This window comes from Pteronotus mesoamericanus, unplaced genomic scaffold (assembly GCF_021234165.1).
Source record: "Pteronotus mesoamericanus isolate MK-2021 breed Mesoamerican mustached bat unplaced genomic scaffold, CSHL_Meso_final scaffold_85, whole genome shotgun sequence".
Taxonomy (NCBI): Eukaryota; Metazoa; Chordata; class Mammalia; order Chiroptera; family Mormoopidae; genus Pteronotus; species Pteronotus mesoamericanus.
The window spans coordinates 66,688,992-66,705,527 of NW_026555329.1; the positions used below are offsets into that span (position 1 = coordinate 66,688,992).

Below are 16,536 nucleotides of genomic sequence, written 5' to 3' on the forward strand. Positions count from 1 at the left end.
TTTTTTCTGTACCCCCATACTAAGAAATGATGGCTCTTTTCTGTTTGGTTCCTTTAGTGTTTGGGGACTTCAGTAGTATGTTACTTATTTCGTATCTGCCACTCCTAGACTATAAGCCGTTTGTGGGAAGGGACTGTGTCTTTATGCACTTCGCTCCTCTGGGCGACAAATTCCGCCGTACAGTGTGTACGTGGGCGCCGGTGGCCCCTCAGCACAGGATGGCAGACAGCGCTCCGCATCCCCCAGGCCCGCCCCTCCTCCTTCCTCCCGCCAGACCCCTCCTCACGTCGGCCGCTTCCCGCCTTCCGGGCGGCGGAAGTGGCCGGCTGCTCTTCCCTGCCCACGTGGAGCCTTTTCCGGTTCGCCCGCCCCCTCCGCCTCTCCGATCCGGACCTGACCCTCACCTCAGGATTCCCAATGTGCCTCCGGACAGACATATTTGCTCCAACCGACCACGCTCAAGGTTCTAGCCTCACCGGCTGCCTCTAACCCTAGCTTCCTACCCCCACAATTTCGCTCAGTCGCCTCCCTACAACCTCTTCTCCGATTGGCCTGCCTTCTCCGGCCAGCCAATGGAGGCCCCGTTTACTCCCTCTTCGCAGGGTCACGGTAGAGTGCGAGTCGGCTCAATGGTTGCCAAGGGCAACGCGGGACGCTGGCGGACGAGGCCTTTTGTGCTCTCCGCTGGGCCCCACTGGCTCTAACTTGAGCGCGGGAAGAGGGGCGCGGGGGAGGGGCAGACTGGCGCCTGCGCGTGGACAGCTGCGCAGATCCCCGAAGGGGGAAGGGGCTGGAAAGCTGGGAGGGGGGTGGTGGTGGCGGTTCGGCAAACAAGTGTTCTAGCAAATGTAGAGGAACAAATACGATACAGGGAGCGCGCGCACACACAAACACTACTACCCCCACCCCTTAAGACTATTTTAAACATCTGGACTACTTCTTCCACCATAGGGAACAGACATGGGAGAGGATTTTTCAGCAGGGATGGGAATCTGTAATTTATTATTTTCAGGTTAAGTTAATATGCAAATTATGCAAAATATCGTGTGTAAATACAGTCATTAGCGTTGCCTTAAAAGCTTTTAGCTAGCTAGAGAACGGCAGCCTTAATTGCAAAGTGCGTACACCATTCCGTGATTCATCATTCATTTAACAAATATTTAATAAGCACCTTATGGGAAAAGCTGCAGAAGGTTTTGTGGAGGATGGGAGGATGACTAAAACCCAATCCCGTTGTCATGGCAACCATTGTGACTCCTGCCATCAGCCACCACCTGTTCTTATTCCAGATCTGAAAATTAAGTCCTAGCACCTTTACAAAACAATCACACACACAGTTTGACTTGGCTCCAAAATGTCCCACCAAATCCATCAAAATTATTGTTTCCTTTTACATGGGAGGAACAACACAGTAACCCTTTGTTCTTTGCTCTAAGTTGTTTTTCCAGGGACTAAGAAAGGTTACTCGCTGGTATTCCTGGCTCTCTGCTTGTGAATAACAGCATACATATTTGAGAGTATGTGCAGATGACCCGTTCGGCAACATGGCCTCGCAGGCCCTGTCTTCTCAGACATTTCATTTCAGCAGTGCACCCTGAGGGTTGTCAGAGCTGGTTGACCTCCAGGATCTTATGCTGGACACAGCTATCTCTTGCACTTTCGAGGCTGCTCACTGAGTTTTGCCTGAACTTCCCTAGTAGTGTTCGCCAGTCTTCTCTAAAAATCTCTAGTTTCTCACCCCTCCACTAGAATAAAGAATAGTTTCGAGGCTGCCAAAAACTGGGGAGGGAGCGGTGGGGAGGATTTTATCTAGAACATTTTGCATAGCAAGCAGAAACTTCCAGGCACATTACAGCTTAGAATGTATGTTTACCCTTATCCTGTGCACTGTGAGGATGGGGTGATGATAGAGGTTATGGGTAGAATAAACAGGAGAAAGGGAAAGCAGAGAGGAAGATAATAAGGAACTAAGAGGTGGTGAGGAGAGGAAAAGAGATTTAAAGACATTTGTTGGTAAAATTAAGTTATTGTATTCATGAGAAAAGGTAGGGATGTAAGGAATGGAATCACAATAATTTTTCTATCTTGGGGGATGGAGTAGATGAGTGATAATTCATTAATCAAGTTCAAGAACAATGAAACATACGTGGAGATGACAGAAATATGGGTCCTTGGGTACAGCTGTCAGAGATGTCCACTCTGTTGCCTGGGGTGGGGTTTCGAAATCTGTAAACACATGGTCCCCAGCCCCCATCCCTTGCCTCTGGAAGCACAGAGTCCAAAGGCCACACCTTTAGAGACTGTGCTCTAGAGAAATCGCCCTACATTTCCTTTACATTTTGCCTCAATGGAAACTTTGGAAAGCTTAGAGCTCTAAATCAAAAGGCTTTTTAGCATCATGAGTTTCTTTTTAGGACTCCCTTTGGGTCCTGCTAGAGCAAAACTGCATCAAAATTAAAGCAAGTTGCTTACCCCAAATATGAAAAACAGTAAATGGCACAAAAAGATAATTTATAGAAGAAAAACACTCGATACGCATATGAAGGAATGTCCAACTAAAAATGAAAGAAATACAAAACCAAACAGCTGGATCCCATTTTTCAATTAACAAATGGACAAAGGTTTTTTGTTTTCTCTCTTTTTTTAATGATAATGCTCAGTGCCATGCTCATACATTGTTAATGTGAATAAAAAGAAGTGTGACCATTTTGAAAAGTAATTTGAAAGTGAGTATGGAGCAGCTCTCATATCTTAATATTCTGAGGGTTTCTCCTAAGGAAATAATCAGAGACATGCATAAAGATTACAGCCAGACATTTACTAGAATTTTATTTAAAATGATAAAAAGTTGAAACAACTTAATTGACCATCAGTTTAAAAATGATTAAAATAAATGATGGCATATCCATACAATGCACTATTATGACATAATATTAAGAAGTGTGTTTTAAGGAATAATTAAGGCAATGGAGAACTGTTCCTGATACAGTAAATGGAAAGGGCTGGAAACAATTTTTAATTTAACAAAATCCTGATTTGTGAGGGAAAAGCAGGTATCCATACAAAAAAGAGTTTTAAAAATATTTAAAATGTAAACCATCTCTGGATTACACAATATGAATATTTGTTTTATTCTTTACACTTTGTGTGTTTTGCAGATTTTCTTCAGTGACTATGAATTAATTTTACACCTTAATAAAAACATTCACCCCCTAAGAAATAAAAAACCTGATTCTGACTTAAGCCTGAAAATTGTGTGTGGCATTTGTCTGGGCCGATTTAGACCTGAGCTGGATTCTGTGTAATTTCACTATTTGAAGTGCAGTTCGCCTGTTCTTGGCAGTAAATGACTCTCCAAGCACTTGAGTAAGATCATTGCAATCAGAGTTGTAATTGCTAAGAGGTTCAAGCTTTGTTTGTAAGAGAAGAAGTTCTGATTCTTTTCTTTCAAAGTTCCTACTTCCACTGATTAATCTTATTGTTCGTGAAGTTAGAAGTGCTCTTGTGAACTTCCATTTGCTTGATGTCTTCGTTTTAACTCTGTACATGTTCCAAAAGCTTTTAGTTTTGGCAGAGTTGGTGGGTATCCCAGATAGGTAAGTGTGACTGGTTTAAGGGTAGTTAGTGTTTTAGGTGCTGCTGAGCTTTGTCAGTGGGCAGTAAGGTGTTAAGTCGTCTGGTCTTCTGAGCCTAAAACCCTTCGGCCCCTTCTTTACCCTGAATCCATCTCCTTGTCCAGCAGTCATCCAGTGGGCTCTCCATCCCCCGTGCTTAGCTCTCAGCCTGGTTTCCCGATCAGAGCCCAGGACTCTCCCCTCAGACCTGCCTCAAGATGCTTCAGGAATATGGGCCTCGGCCCCCTTCCTTGGTTTCATTTACCTTCGTTCCCTAAATGACATACACTTCCAGGCGCTTAAGGAAACAATTCTACCTGATTCAGTTCAATCCTGGGGTCCTTCCTCTATACCCCAGAAATGGAACAGCAGCTGAGGCAGTGAACCCACGGATCCACAGGCCTCATCCTGTGATAAAGTCCCTGCAGTTCTGGTAACAATTTGGTGGCTTTCTACCTGGTGGTGGAATGTGGCCGGGGGAGGAGCACGCCAGCCTGTGAGCAGAGGGCTGACCCTCGTCCGCCCGCGGCTGGCTCAGGCCAGACGTGAAGTACGGGGCCTGGGCCCACGGCCCCAGCAGTCCCTGCAGCCCTTCCCAGGGGACTAACACCTACCTCGCAGGATTTCTTTGGGACTATCACAGGGCACACTGCTTTCTGGTGAAACAAAGGAATCGTGTTCTGGTTGCTTAGTGAATGGGGTTGTAATACCCACATGTGCGGTTCTGCAGCCACTTTTGAGAGCCACATGGGACTCCTCGCTGTGGTAGAAAAGGCGTATGATGTTCCCTCCCAGAGAGATCAGAGATGTCCTTGACCATCTACGATCGAGCCCAGGGCATTCTATTGTCACATGCCACATTCTGCTTCTGGCGTAGAACAGTGCTGTCACAGACCCAGTTTCAAGGAGACACTGAGTAGCCAACCTGGGTCTGCCCCAGGGGGATGGAGGGGGAGCCAGTGTTGGGAGGCAACTGTGTCATTCTGGGCGCACTGGACAGCGGAAGAGCCCTTGCCCTGTGAAAAGGCCAGTGCATGTGGCTCAAGTGTGGCAGATGCTCGCTTTTCTCAAAATAATCTAGAAATGTAGGTTTTCATGTGAAATCTGTAGGCCCCTAACTTGCAAGTCCTGTGCTAGATTCTGCAACTATAATTCCTGTCCTTTGTGACTTTTAAATAATCAAGATCACACCCATGGTAAAAGCAACGGGAACTCTGCTTCCACTTGGGACGTAGCAAGCTGCAAGAGAGATTACTCCCATCCTGCCAATTAGGAAAAATGGGTAGTCTACAAAATCCTAAGTTTTCTTGAATCCTTCAGAGAGCTGAGAGGACGTAACCAAGTCACAAAAAGGGTCAAGCCCTACTGAGGGGGGTAGAGACACACAAACTGTTTTGCGTATGGCAGAGCACAGAAGGAAAGGCAAATACCGTCGAAGTGGGTAAGAAAAAAGTCAGCTAAAATTTCACTAATTCCTAAAGGAATAATAGCCTAGCAGAAGAAGAGGCATAACTGTTTCCAGGCATATATATTGTTTACCTCAGTCTCCATTGGCTTCTACTCAGAATGTCCAGGATTCACTAAAAAATTACGACAATAGAAAAAGAAAGAAAAATGAGAGGGAGCGGAGGGTGGCTTATTATGAAGAGACAAAGCAATGAATAGGACTGTATCTCAGCAGTAAGGACACGTCAGGTAGGGACTTCTAAATAATTATGACTAATATATTAAAAGATCTAGTGGAAAGGTATGCATGAATATATGGAGCATTTTTGGAGGATAGATGGGAAACTATAAAAAGGAAAGGTGATTTTAAAAATACAATGTCAAAGAAGAGGAATCCTTGTAATAGAATCACCAGAAGACTAGCTTCTGCTAATGAAATATCTGTGAAATTGGAGAAGGTGCATTAGACATTATCCAAAATGAAACCCAAAAGGAAAAGGGTGGGGGAGAAGGGAACAGAAGCTAGAATTTTAAACCATGGGGAAATAATTAAGGAGAAGACAGAGAATGGGGCAGAAGAAACACTGAAAGATATAATGACCAAGAATTTTCCAAAATTAATGAATGACAGCAAACTACAGATCTGAGAAGTTCAGAGAACTTCAAATAGCTTAAATAACCAAATCCAAAGAAAATCAAAATAAAAGATACCTATGCATTCATCATAGTCAATCGGCTGAAAACCAAGAATTTCTCTTTTTTGAGAAAAATCATGAAAGCAGACAAAGAAAAAAGAAACATTATATATGCAAGAAGAAAGTTACAGCAAACTTTTTGACAATAACTGTACAAAGCAGAAGACAATGAAGGGACACTTTTTACGTGTGGAAAGGAAAGGATATGTCACCTTAAGAATTTTATAGCCAGCGCCCGCTTCCACAGCACATACACTAAAATTGGGACGACACAGAGATGCGCAGGGACCCTGTGCGAGGATGACACGCAAATTCGTGACGCGTTCCATGTTTTTGTATATTCCTATATAGTTAAATGTTTAATATAGTCATATTGTCAATATTTACTTTATAGCTTCTGGCTTTGAATATTTTACCTGAGGTCATGAAAAATATTAATTTTAGTTTTTTCTAAAACTCCTTAGATTCTACATACTGATTTTTAACTCATCTGAATATTCCTTGTATAATGTGTGAAATAGGGTTCTATATTGGTTTTATTTCAAGTAAGAGTGGTCCATGCACCTTATTTGTTGAATAAACCTTATTTTACCCATTTATTTGAAATATCAACTTAATCATATATTACATTGTCAGACAGCTATATATATAAAAAAAGAATTTTATAGTCAGTGTAAATATCTTTTTCTTCTTTTTATATTTTATTTTTAAAATTTTTCCACATTATTTTTAAAAATTATTTGTTTTTAGAGAGAGGGGGAGGGAGGGAGAAAGAAAGGGAGACAAACATTGATGTGAGAAAGAAACCTCGATTGGTTGCCTCTCACATGTGCCCCAACGGGGATTCAACCTGCACCCCAGGCATAGGCCCTGTCCGGGAAGCGGGAATTGAGCCGGCAACCTTTTGCTTTGCGGGACGATGCCCTTTCGCTTTCCTGAGCCGTGCTGGCCTGGGCTACGTTATTGTTTAATTGTATTTTTTTCCATTACCTTCCCCCCCCCATTACCCTCTTCCATCTTCACCCATTCCCCTTCCTGCCAGTCGCCACACTGTTGTCCATGTCCATGAGTTCTTCCTCTCTCTCTTTTTTGGCTGCATCCCTCCACCCTCAGAGCGTAAATATCCTTTAAAAATGATCGTTATACAGGCTTTTTCAAATAAACAGAGATGGAAGGAATTCACTGCCAATAAGTCCTCAGTACACAAAATGTTAAAGGAAGTTCTTTATGGCAGAAAAAGTATGATACCAGTGGAAATTTTGACATATACAAATGAAGAGCAATGAAAATGATAAAATGAGGGCAAATATAAGAGATATTTTCTTTTTATTTTATTCTCTTTAAAAGAAAATATACTGTGTCAGTACAAATAATAATAATGTGTTATGGAATTTATAACACATAGAATTAAAATGCATGACAACAGGATCACAAAGGTTAGGAGAGGAAATTGAGGTGACTGTTGTAAGGTTTCTAAACCATATATGAAGTGGAAAATTATTTCAAGGTAGACTATAATAAATTTAGTATGTATATCATAAACCCTAGAGCCACCACTTTAAGAAAGAGTCATAACTAATAAGCAAATAGCAGAGATAAAATGGATTAATAGAAATACTCAGTTATTCCAACAAGGCAGGGGAAAAAAGGAATAAAGACTAAATAGGACAAATAGAAAATGAATAGCAAGATGTTCAGGTTAAATTAAACCATATCAATAGTCAAATATAAATGGTCTAAACCAGGGGCATAAATTATGGCTCTCAGCTCAAATCTAGACTGCAGTCGGTTTTTGTAAAGTAAGTTTTATTGGAACTGAATCATTATGTATACATATGAAACTAATATAATGTTATATATCGATTTTATCTCAATTTTAGAAAAAGAAAAAACAAAGTAAGGGAGCAGCCAGCTGAGTCTCAATTGAAAGAATTGTGAAAAATAATGAAATACATATTTTTCAAATCCTCACCCAAGGACATTTTTCATTGCTTTTCTAGAGGGAGAGGAAGGGAGAGAGAAAAGCATCAATGCAAGCAAGAAGTGCCATTTGGTTACCTCCCATATGTGCCCGGACCAGGGATTGAATCTGCGTCTTTTGGTTGTGGGATAACGCTCCAGCCAACTGAGCCACACTGGCCAGGGCTAGAATAGTTGTTTTAAGCTAAAAAAAAGTTTTATTGGAACATAGCCGTACCCGTTAATGTATGCATTGTCTGTGGCTTCTTTCTCACTCCGGTGGTGGAACTGAGCAGGGCCACAGAGGCTGGGTGACTTACAAAACCTAAAATGTTTACTATCTGTTCCTTTATGGAAAAATTTCACCAACTCCCAATATAAACACCTCAATTAGAAGTTAACAATTGTCAGACTGGATAAAGAAAAAAACAACTATTTGTTATCTATAAGAAATATACTTTACACATAAAACTACTGATTGGTTTAAAGTAAATGAATGTAAAAAACTGCAAACACTAAATGAAAGAGAGCTGGGTGAGGGAGAGGAAATTCTGTTCAACAAATGGTGTTGGGAAAACTGGATATACACACATGAAATAATGAGGTTGAACATTACATTATATTCAAAATATAGTGTTTGAGTTCATACACTACATGAACTCAAAGTGGATCAAAAACCTAAATGTAAGAGAGAAAACTGTGGAACTCTTAGAAAAAATGTAGGGGGAAAACTTCATGATATTGAAACTGGCAATGCTTTCTTTCTTTCTTCCTTTTTTTGCAATTATCAAGGCAATTTATTCATCTCTCAAGAAAATCTCATAGTCCAGTGCAAATCAGAAAAACAATTACAACACTCAAATATCTCTACATTCCCAAAGAGCAGTAATTCTCCGTATTCTTGCATTTATGACTGATTTATCCTAGAGTTCTGTAGTCATTGGCTGGGCCTTCCCCCACACAATTTGTTTGCTTCCTGTCAATTGTTTTATAAAATCTGGTGTTTTATTGGTTGTTTTTGCTCACAACCCTCTCAGCTCACCTAATACCTTTAACAAAAAAAAATGCGTGTTTCTTACCCAAATTCCAGAACTACGTGTAGAGATGACAAACACCTTGACAACTGTGTATCAACATAAAATCTTCATGATTACATGACAAATCACTTGAATTTCAAGTCTAAGGTACAACTTTTGATACAGTCCATAGAAGTTTGGAGAGAAAGGAAACTAGGAAACTGAAGTCATGGGGCTTATATAGAAGAATACATTATGGTTTAAACTTGGCAATTCATTATACCACTGCTCCAGGGAATTGACTACTTGGCCTGGTACACAGCAAATCATCTGTCCGGAAACATGGGACTGACTGAGGTGAAGGCCACTGCCAACGGTGGGGTTCATGGGGTTGGAGGGCCCAGAGGGAGGCCCAAAACTGTATAGCTGGCAAATCCATGCCTGGTGCCGGGGACACAGCGGGCAGAGCTGCTTTCCGGCTCAAAGAAGGAGTGCTTCGGTGTGAAGGCCTCCGGGGAAGCGGCCGAGGTCTGTCAACAGCAGTGCGGCCGTGATCTGACACGGCTGCAATGAAGAAGGTGGTCAACCATCAAGCTCCTTTGCAGACCAGCACAGGAAGTTCAGTGCAAAAGTCCACAATCACCAAGCCATCAGGAGTATCTACAGATCAGACCAAATGTTCATCTCCAACTGCATTTCTTAACATGCGAATATTTCTGCATGTGTGTGCAAGTACATAACTTATATCCTTTCATGGCAAACTCACCCAAAATAGAAATTCATAAATCACATTAACAATGCTGACAAATCTATGTGGGTAGTGAATGTTATTTATGAATGTAAGAATTAACTGATGTAAGAGTTGCAGGTCTCAAATTTCTTTAGTAAATACACTTTCAAAGCACCTAAATATTAGTGCAGTAGCATAGTTTCAAAGGCCTGGAATGCAATCTTTTATAAACCAAAATGATTTGTCTTATTTATCCCATTCACCTCTCTGTGCCAACCAACAGGGACTTTATCAAAGTTTACCTTCCCTCAATTATTACTGCACTTAGCACCCATCATAGAACTTCAGTAAATTGCACACTGGGGTACAAATGTAGAAGTAAAATGTTAACAAAAGAAAAGCAAATCACAAATTTTTTTAAAACAAAGGTTGTTTGGCTTCATTGTTTTGTTTTCAAATCCTGAAATAAGATCATATTACAACACAATTTATCTAGAGAGATTCAGATATGTCCCAGAACAAACTATGTTTCTGAAATGTGACTGGTACGTTCATGACAACCTGATGTCATGTCATTAACATACAAACAGCAACAATGTCATCATGGCTTCTTTCCTCCATACTTCATAGGGTAGAGGTGGACGGGTACCAGGTCTCCAACAGCTGGTATGTTGGCAAGTGGGAGGGAGTCCCCTCCCCACCCATACTGAGAGGGTTGAAACCCATCAGTTGCTTGGCCCCAGCTTGCTGCCTCCATCTCGTAGAGCAGTTGCTAAACCAGAGCTGTGCTGGCGCCTCGATGAGCTTTGCCCCCGGTGCCAATTCCTCCCTGGTATAAATGTCAGGGTAGTGGGTTCTCTCAAAAGCACGTTCCAGTTCCTCAAGCTGCTCTGCTGTGAAGGTGGCTCAGCTCCGGTGCTGTTTCCTCTTTAGTGGCAAATGGGGTTCAGAATCCACACCTGGGTCTTCATCCAACTGGGGTGCTAAGGTTTCAATGAAGGAAAACCAGAGCAGGCCGTCCTGAAATTTGTAAACTTATAAAAGTTGTATTAGCCCGACTTTGTGAAAAATACAGGGCACCCTCTTTGGAGCTTGCCGCTGCCCCTCCGAAGCATCAGCTCAGAGTAAGTGTTGTATCAACTAAAGAGCCTTAAAGGGGAAGAAAGTGTGATTTAAACAAACCCCTAGAAGCAGACATCCTGCTCGGCAGTTATTTCTTAAATGTAACATCAAAGCTCAAATAATAATAAATTGGACTTCATCAAAATTAAAAACATTTGTGTTTTGAGGGACACTATCAAGAGAATGAAAACATAACCTGCAGAATGGGAGAAAATATTTGTAAATCATATATCTGATATGGAATTGATATCAAGACTATATATAGAACTCCTAAAATCCAACAACTAAAAACCTAATTTGAATAACTTGCAAAGGACTTAAATAGTAAGTTTTCCAAAGAAGATATACAAATGGCCAATAATCCCACGAATAGATGCTCACTAGAGAAATGCAAATCAAAACTACAATAAGCAACCATTCCATACACAGTAGAATGGCTGTTATGTAAAAACAGAAACAAAGTATTGGTGAAGATATGGAGAAACTGGAACCCTTGTACATTGCTAGCAGGGATGTAAATGGCGCTGATGCTATGGAAAACGGTTTAGTGGTTTCTCAAAAAACATAATCATTGACTTACCATTCCTAAATATGAGTATATCCATGAGAATTGAAAACAGGAACTCAAACAGAAACTTGTATACCAATATTCATAGCAGCATTATTCACACTAGCTAAAAGGTAGAAATACCCCAAGTGTTCATCAACTGATGAATGAATAAACAAAATATGGTATACATATCCTAAGAAATGTTTAAAACATGAATACATACATTCATGTTATGTATATTTTACCACAATAAAAACTAAGCAAAAGCTGGACTGGCTATATTAATTTTAGACAAAGTAGACTTTAGAACTCTTCAGTGATTCTCCATAGTCTTCTGGTCAAAATCTATATTCTTTAGCATGACACACAAAACCTTTGAAATTCTGTTCTTTGCCTACCGTCTCAGCTACGTCTCTGGACATTCTGAAACACAGTGCGGAAGCCATGTTGCCTCTTGCCTCCGTGTCTCTGTGCCTGCTCTCCTTTCTGTGAGGAAAGTTGTCTTCCTGCTCTTCACCTGGCTGCCTTCTACTCACCCTTTGAAGTAAAGATGAAAATCACCCCTTTTGGGAGCCTTCCCTAACCAGCCCCTACCCCCATCCCAGACTTCTGGGGGGTGTTTTTTCTACGTGTGTCCACAGCCCCCTGGGGCTACCATGCTGTGCTGTGCGGGCTGATCCCCTCGCCTGCTTCCTTCACTACTGTATCTCACTCTTTGTGTTCCTAGTGCCTAGGGCCTGGCATATGGGATACGCACAATAAATATTTGTCAGATGAATCTAATTCTGTGACGGTGCTCATGAAGGCACATGGGAGACCAAAACAGTGGGAATCTTTCCCTTGATCACACCGGTCATTTCAACTATTCCCCCCTCCTTCTACCTAATGTATCAGGTCACAGGGTACAATGGTGAGGTATCCCTCCAACTGATAAAGAAATATTATCTTGTGATTGTTAAACTAGTGAAATCTACACTCAGTAGATGGGATTAAATGTCTGCAAATGTCATCCTAAGAAACAGGATGTAGCAGTGCCTGGAAATGTAATCAAGGCATGACGGAATGTGGAGGAAAGCTGTAACCAAATCAATGGCCTTAACAGCTGAAGAAAGAATATGTGAGCAGGATGGGGGGAGGGTGGTCTGCAGGGAGTGCTGAAAAGGGGAGCCAAGGAACAAACATTTGTCATTATGTCTTCAGGCCTGTCGAGGGAAGGAGTTGTTTTTTTTGACCATCGACACAAATATGCAGTCCACCCTATATCCCTATGGATGCCACAGAGCTCATCCAATTCCCTCCCTTTGTTCTGATTTTATGCTCACAAACAACCTCTTGATTATAATTTGGCTTTCCATGTAGATTTTCCAACAGGAGAGAATGCGCTGACCAGTCAACATGAACATCTGGTCCATTTGGCAAGGAGTGTCCTCTTTGTATATGAATGCATGGTGTTCTGGTTTATACATCAGTCAGTTCATACACCCCAGGGGATGCTGAGGTGCTCATTCTCCCAGCTCTCACTGAGCCTGCCCCGAGGTTCTGATCCCCTCTGTTTGCACCCTCCCTCAGCAGGGCTGAGACAAAGCCACAGCTCCTCCTGATTTGAGCCCATCTTGCTTCAGGCTTATGCCTTCCTTGTAGAGGAAAAGAACCTTGGGCCCACAGTTGGTGCTGTCGTGCGGTTTGTTCCTCGGGACTTACCTTCTTTTTCAGGAATCTGGACTCTGCTCTGGACACAGTTCTCATCTTCCCGTACCATGATTCTTTGTTGACATGCTTCTTTACCTTAGTAATCACATCCAAAGGTCAGGGACTAGGAACATTCCTTTCAGAGAACAAGGTCAGAGTTGAGGTGAGTCTGACAAAGGCTTGGCTTCAATTAGAATGGAAGGAGGAGGAGACCAGCCTCCACTTGGTTGCATTAGTCTTTTTGAAATGATTGCTTAAACAATTTCCGTTTAAGGCCTCAACTAATGATTCTGGTAGTCCTATGAGTGTTCTGTGGGGTGCTTTGTCTTAATGGGCTGTTTCTGAGTTTTAGAAAAAGTTCAGGGCTAAATTAAATGGGAATGGATCCATCCTGGGCTGGAAAAAAGCCTTGACCACAATTTTCAGGCTGAAAGGAAGATCCACAGAAAGTAGAGAGAGTGAAGACAGCATTGGTGAACTCTTAAAAAAAAAAAAAAAAAAAGCCCTGAAAATTTGTAACTCAATAAGAGGAATTTCTTATCCTCCCTTTCTAGCGGGAATTGTATTTCAGGGGAAGCAAATAGCCCTAGTTGTTGAAAAAACTCTGCCAGGAGAACACCAGCAAATAAAGGTAGAAAGAATTATACAATGAGGAAAACAATCATTTGGAAACTAAAGAAAATACTTCTCCAGACAAGGTGCTTCGGTTGGTTTAAAAACTGTGTATTTTGATGAATGTTTGATGAACGGTTGTCAGGGAGCTGATACTTGATAGTGCCAAAGCAGCACACCTCAGGTAGCTTCCCAGTGACAAGGTAGAAAACCATACAAGGGTCAGGCCGCTGTGTCTCATATCCTGGGATCGATCTTAGTGTTACTTAGAGAGAGTCAACCAGACATCATATGTCCCCTGTTGTGACGCAATATAGTATATACAGTACAAGCTATCGTTCAGGTGGTTAGTGACAAAAAGAAGAAATATAGAGAATAAAGTTTTTATTCACTCTCCAAGGAAGGAGAGGGGCATGGTGTGGAGCGATACACTGGCAAGGAGGGGTGGGGGCTTAAAGCTTTTATTGGATTATAATTGGATTAAAACAGGGTCCGGGTGGGGGCTGCTGCTGTGAGGCCCCTGGGCAGTTGGGGCGTGTAACACAGGCTGCAGTTTGCTCCCTGTCGTCTTCTGCCTGCGGCTCTAGGGAGCGGTTAGTTCTGTCCTTGCTTCCAGTAATTTCCAGTCCTGAGGACATGCTCAGAAGAGTAAAATGACAGCCGTGTTTAACAAGGTCATCGGCCTGCTGGGCCAATGGTGCCACAAGAGCAAATGGGCCTGGCTTTGTTCTTTCACCAGTGACATGCCCTCGTTAAATATATTTAACTTGAATATGTATTCAATGGTTTAGATATAACTTTATTTTATAGGAAAATTAAGAGGTAGAGTAATGAACTAAACAGTATCATGAGGAAGCATCCAAATTCAGAGGGCAACATATTCTGCAAGACAACTGACCTGGCTTCTTTGAAAGTCAGTGTTATGGAAAAAAGGGAAAAACAAACAAACAAAAGAAAAATAGGCTCATAGAAACAGAGATCAAAGGGATGGTCACCAGTCAAGACGGGGATGGGCAGATAAAAAGGTGAAGGGCAACATGGTCAACGATATTACATAGATAAGTTCGCACGGTGATAGATGACACTAGAATTAGTGGAGTGGTCACATTGTAAGGTATAAAAATGTTAAATTACCATATTGTACACCTGAAACTAATATAGCTAATATATGATTGTATGGAAACTATACTTAAACTAAAAATGAGACTTAAGGGACACCAAAGCAAGATGTATAACTGGACTTACTGTGGTGATCGCATTGCAAGGTATGTAAATGTCAAAGCACTAAGTTGTGCATCTGAAACTAATGTAATATTGTATGTCAGCTACACATTATTTTTTTTTTAAGAAAAATAAAAAATAAGCAAAAACCCCAACAGCAGCAGCAGAAAACAAGATGTAATATATGATCCTGGACTGGATATTGATTTGGGCAAAATAAGTGTAAAAAAACATTTTTAAACCAATGGAGAAATTTGAATATGGATTGAGTATTAGATGAAATGAAACTTAAAGAAATGGCAAGGCGACTCAAAAAGGTTTCAAAGAGTATGTTTAGTAATATGTCATTTTGCTTAAAATATCACATATTACATATAAATGTAGAGAGATCCAAAAAAGTATTAATGTGAATATTATCAGTAGTGTATCTCTTTTTTGAGATACAATTCACATATCATAAAATTCATCCTTTTGGGGTGTACAATTCAGAGGATTTTAGTATAAGCACAAGCATGTGCCACTATCACTGTATAATTCCAAAACACTTCATCACCCCAAAAAGAAGCCCCATATGCATCAGTAGCCACTCCTATATCCCTCCTACCCCACCCCTGGTAAACAATAATCTGCTTTTTGTCTCTGAATTTGCCTGTTATGAATATTGCATATTCCATGCATATACATGGAATCATACCACATGCCACTTTTTGTGTCTAGCTTCATTCGCTTAACATAATGTTTTTAAAGTTCATCCATATTGTGGCATGCATCAGTGCTTCATCTCTTTTTATGGCAGAATAGTATTCCATTGGATGGGTATGCCCCATTTTGTTTATCTATTCATCAGTTGATGGATACTTGGGTTTTTAAAAACCTTCTGGCTATTATCAATAATGCTGGTATGAACATTGGTGTATAAGTTTTTTTGTGAACATGTTTTCAGTTCTTTTTGATATATACCTAGGGGTAGAATGGTTGGTTACATGGTAACTTTACATTGAACTCTTTGAGGAACTGCCAAACTGTTTTCCAAAGGGGCTGTACCATTTGACATTCCCACCAGCAATGTAGGAGGATTCCACCTCCTCCACATCCTTGCTGATGCTAGTTACCCTGCACTTTGTATTAGTGCTATCATACTGTGTGTGAAATGGGGTCTCATCGTGGCTGCTGATTTTCATTTCCTTGATAGCTAATGATGTTGAGCCTCTTTTCATGTGCTTATGGGTCATTTGAAAATCTTTATAGAAGTATGTACTAAAGTCCCTTGCCAATGTAAAAATTAGGTTATTTGTCTTCTTATTGCTGAGCTGCAAGTGTTAGTTTATATATTCTAGATACTAGACCTTTGTGATTTGCAAATTCTTTCTCCCTTTCTGTGTGTGTGTGTGTGTGTGTGTGTGTGTATGTATGTGTTTACTTTCTTAAAAACAGTATACTATGAAGCACAGAAGTTTTTTATTTTGATGAAGTTCAACTGACCTGTTTTTTCCTTTGGTTGCTTGTGCCTTTGGTGTCATGTCCAAGAAATTACGCCTAACCTAAATTCATGAAGATTTACCCCTATATTTTCTTCTAAGTGTTTTATAGTTTTAGTTCATACAGTTAGGCTTTTGGTCCATTTTGTATATAGCATGCAATATGTATGTGAGTAGGTATTATGTATATAGTATGAAGTAAGGGTCCAACTTCATTCTTTAGTAGGTGGGTATACAGTTATCCCACCAACATTAGTTGAAAGGACTATATATTTTTTTCACTGAATTGCCTCGACACCATTGTCAAAAATCAATTAATCACAATTGATTTTTCTGCATTTTCAATTCCATTCTATTCACATATGTATTTATCCTTTTAGCAGAATCACAGTCTTGAATATTGT

General features: G+C 40.9%; 1 protein-coding gene and 1 non-coding gene across 3 annotated transcripts in view; one reads left to right on the forward strand and one right to left on the reverse strand.

Annotated features, from left to right (window-relative positions):
• The window catches only part of CEP41 (centrosomal protein 41), a 39,593-nt gene extending 39,092 nt beyond the window's left edge, over positions 1–501 (reverse strand). Inside the window, exon 1 of one of the 2 annotated variants that reach the window (XM_054564577.1) lies at positions 405–501. In XM_054564577.1, the coding sequence (XP_054420552.1) occupies positions 405–437 (33 nt within the window). In that variant the 5' untranslated portion in view covers positions 438–501. The remainder of the gene's footprint in view (positions 1–404) is intronic. The other variant, XM_054564579.1, reaches the window with a different exon arrangement.
• Positions 502–5,986: 5,485 nt separating this feature from the next.
• Positions 5,987–6,090, forward strand: LOC129063563 (U6 spliceosomal RNA). The gene has a single exon (XR_008528355.1). It is a non-coding gene; the product is annotated as a U6 spliceosomal RNA (small nuclear RNA).
• Positions 6,091–16,536: the final 10,446 nt, after the last annotated feature.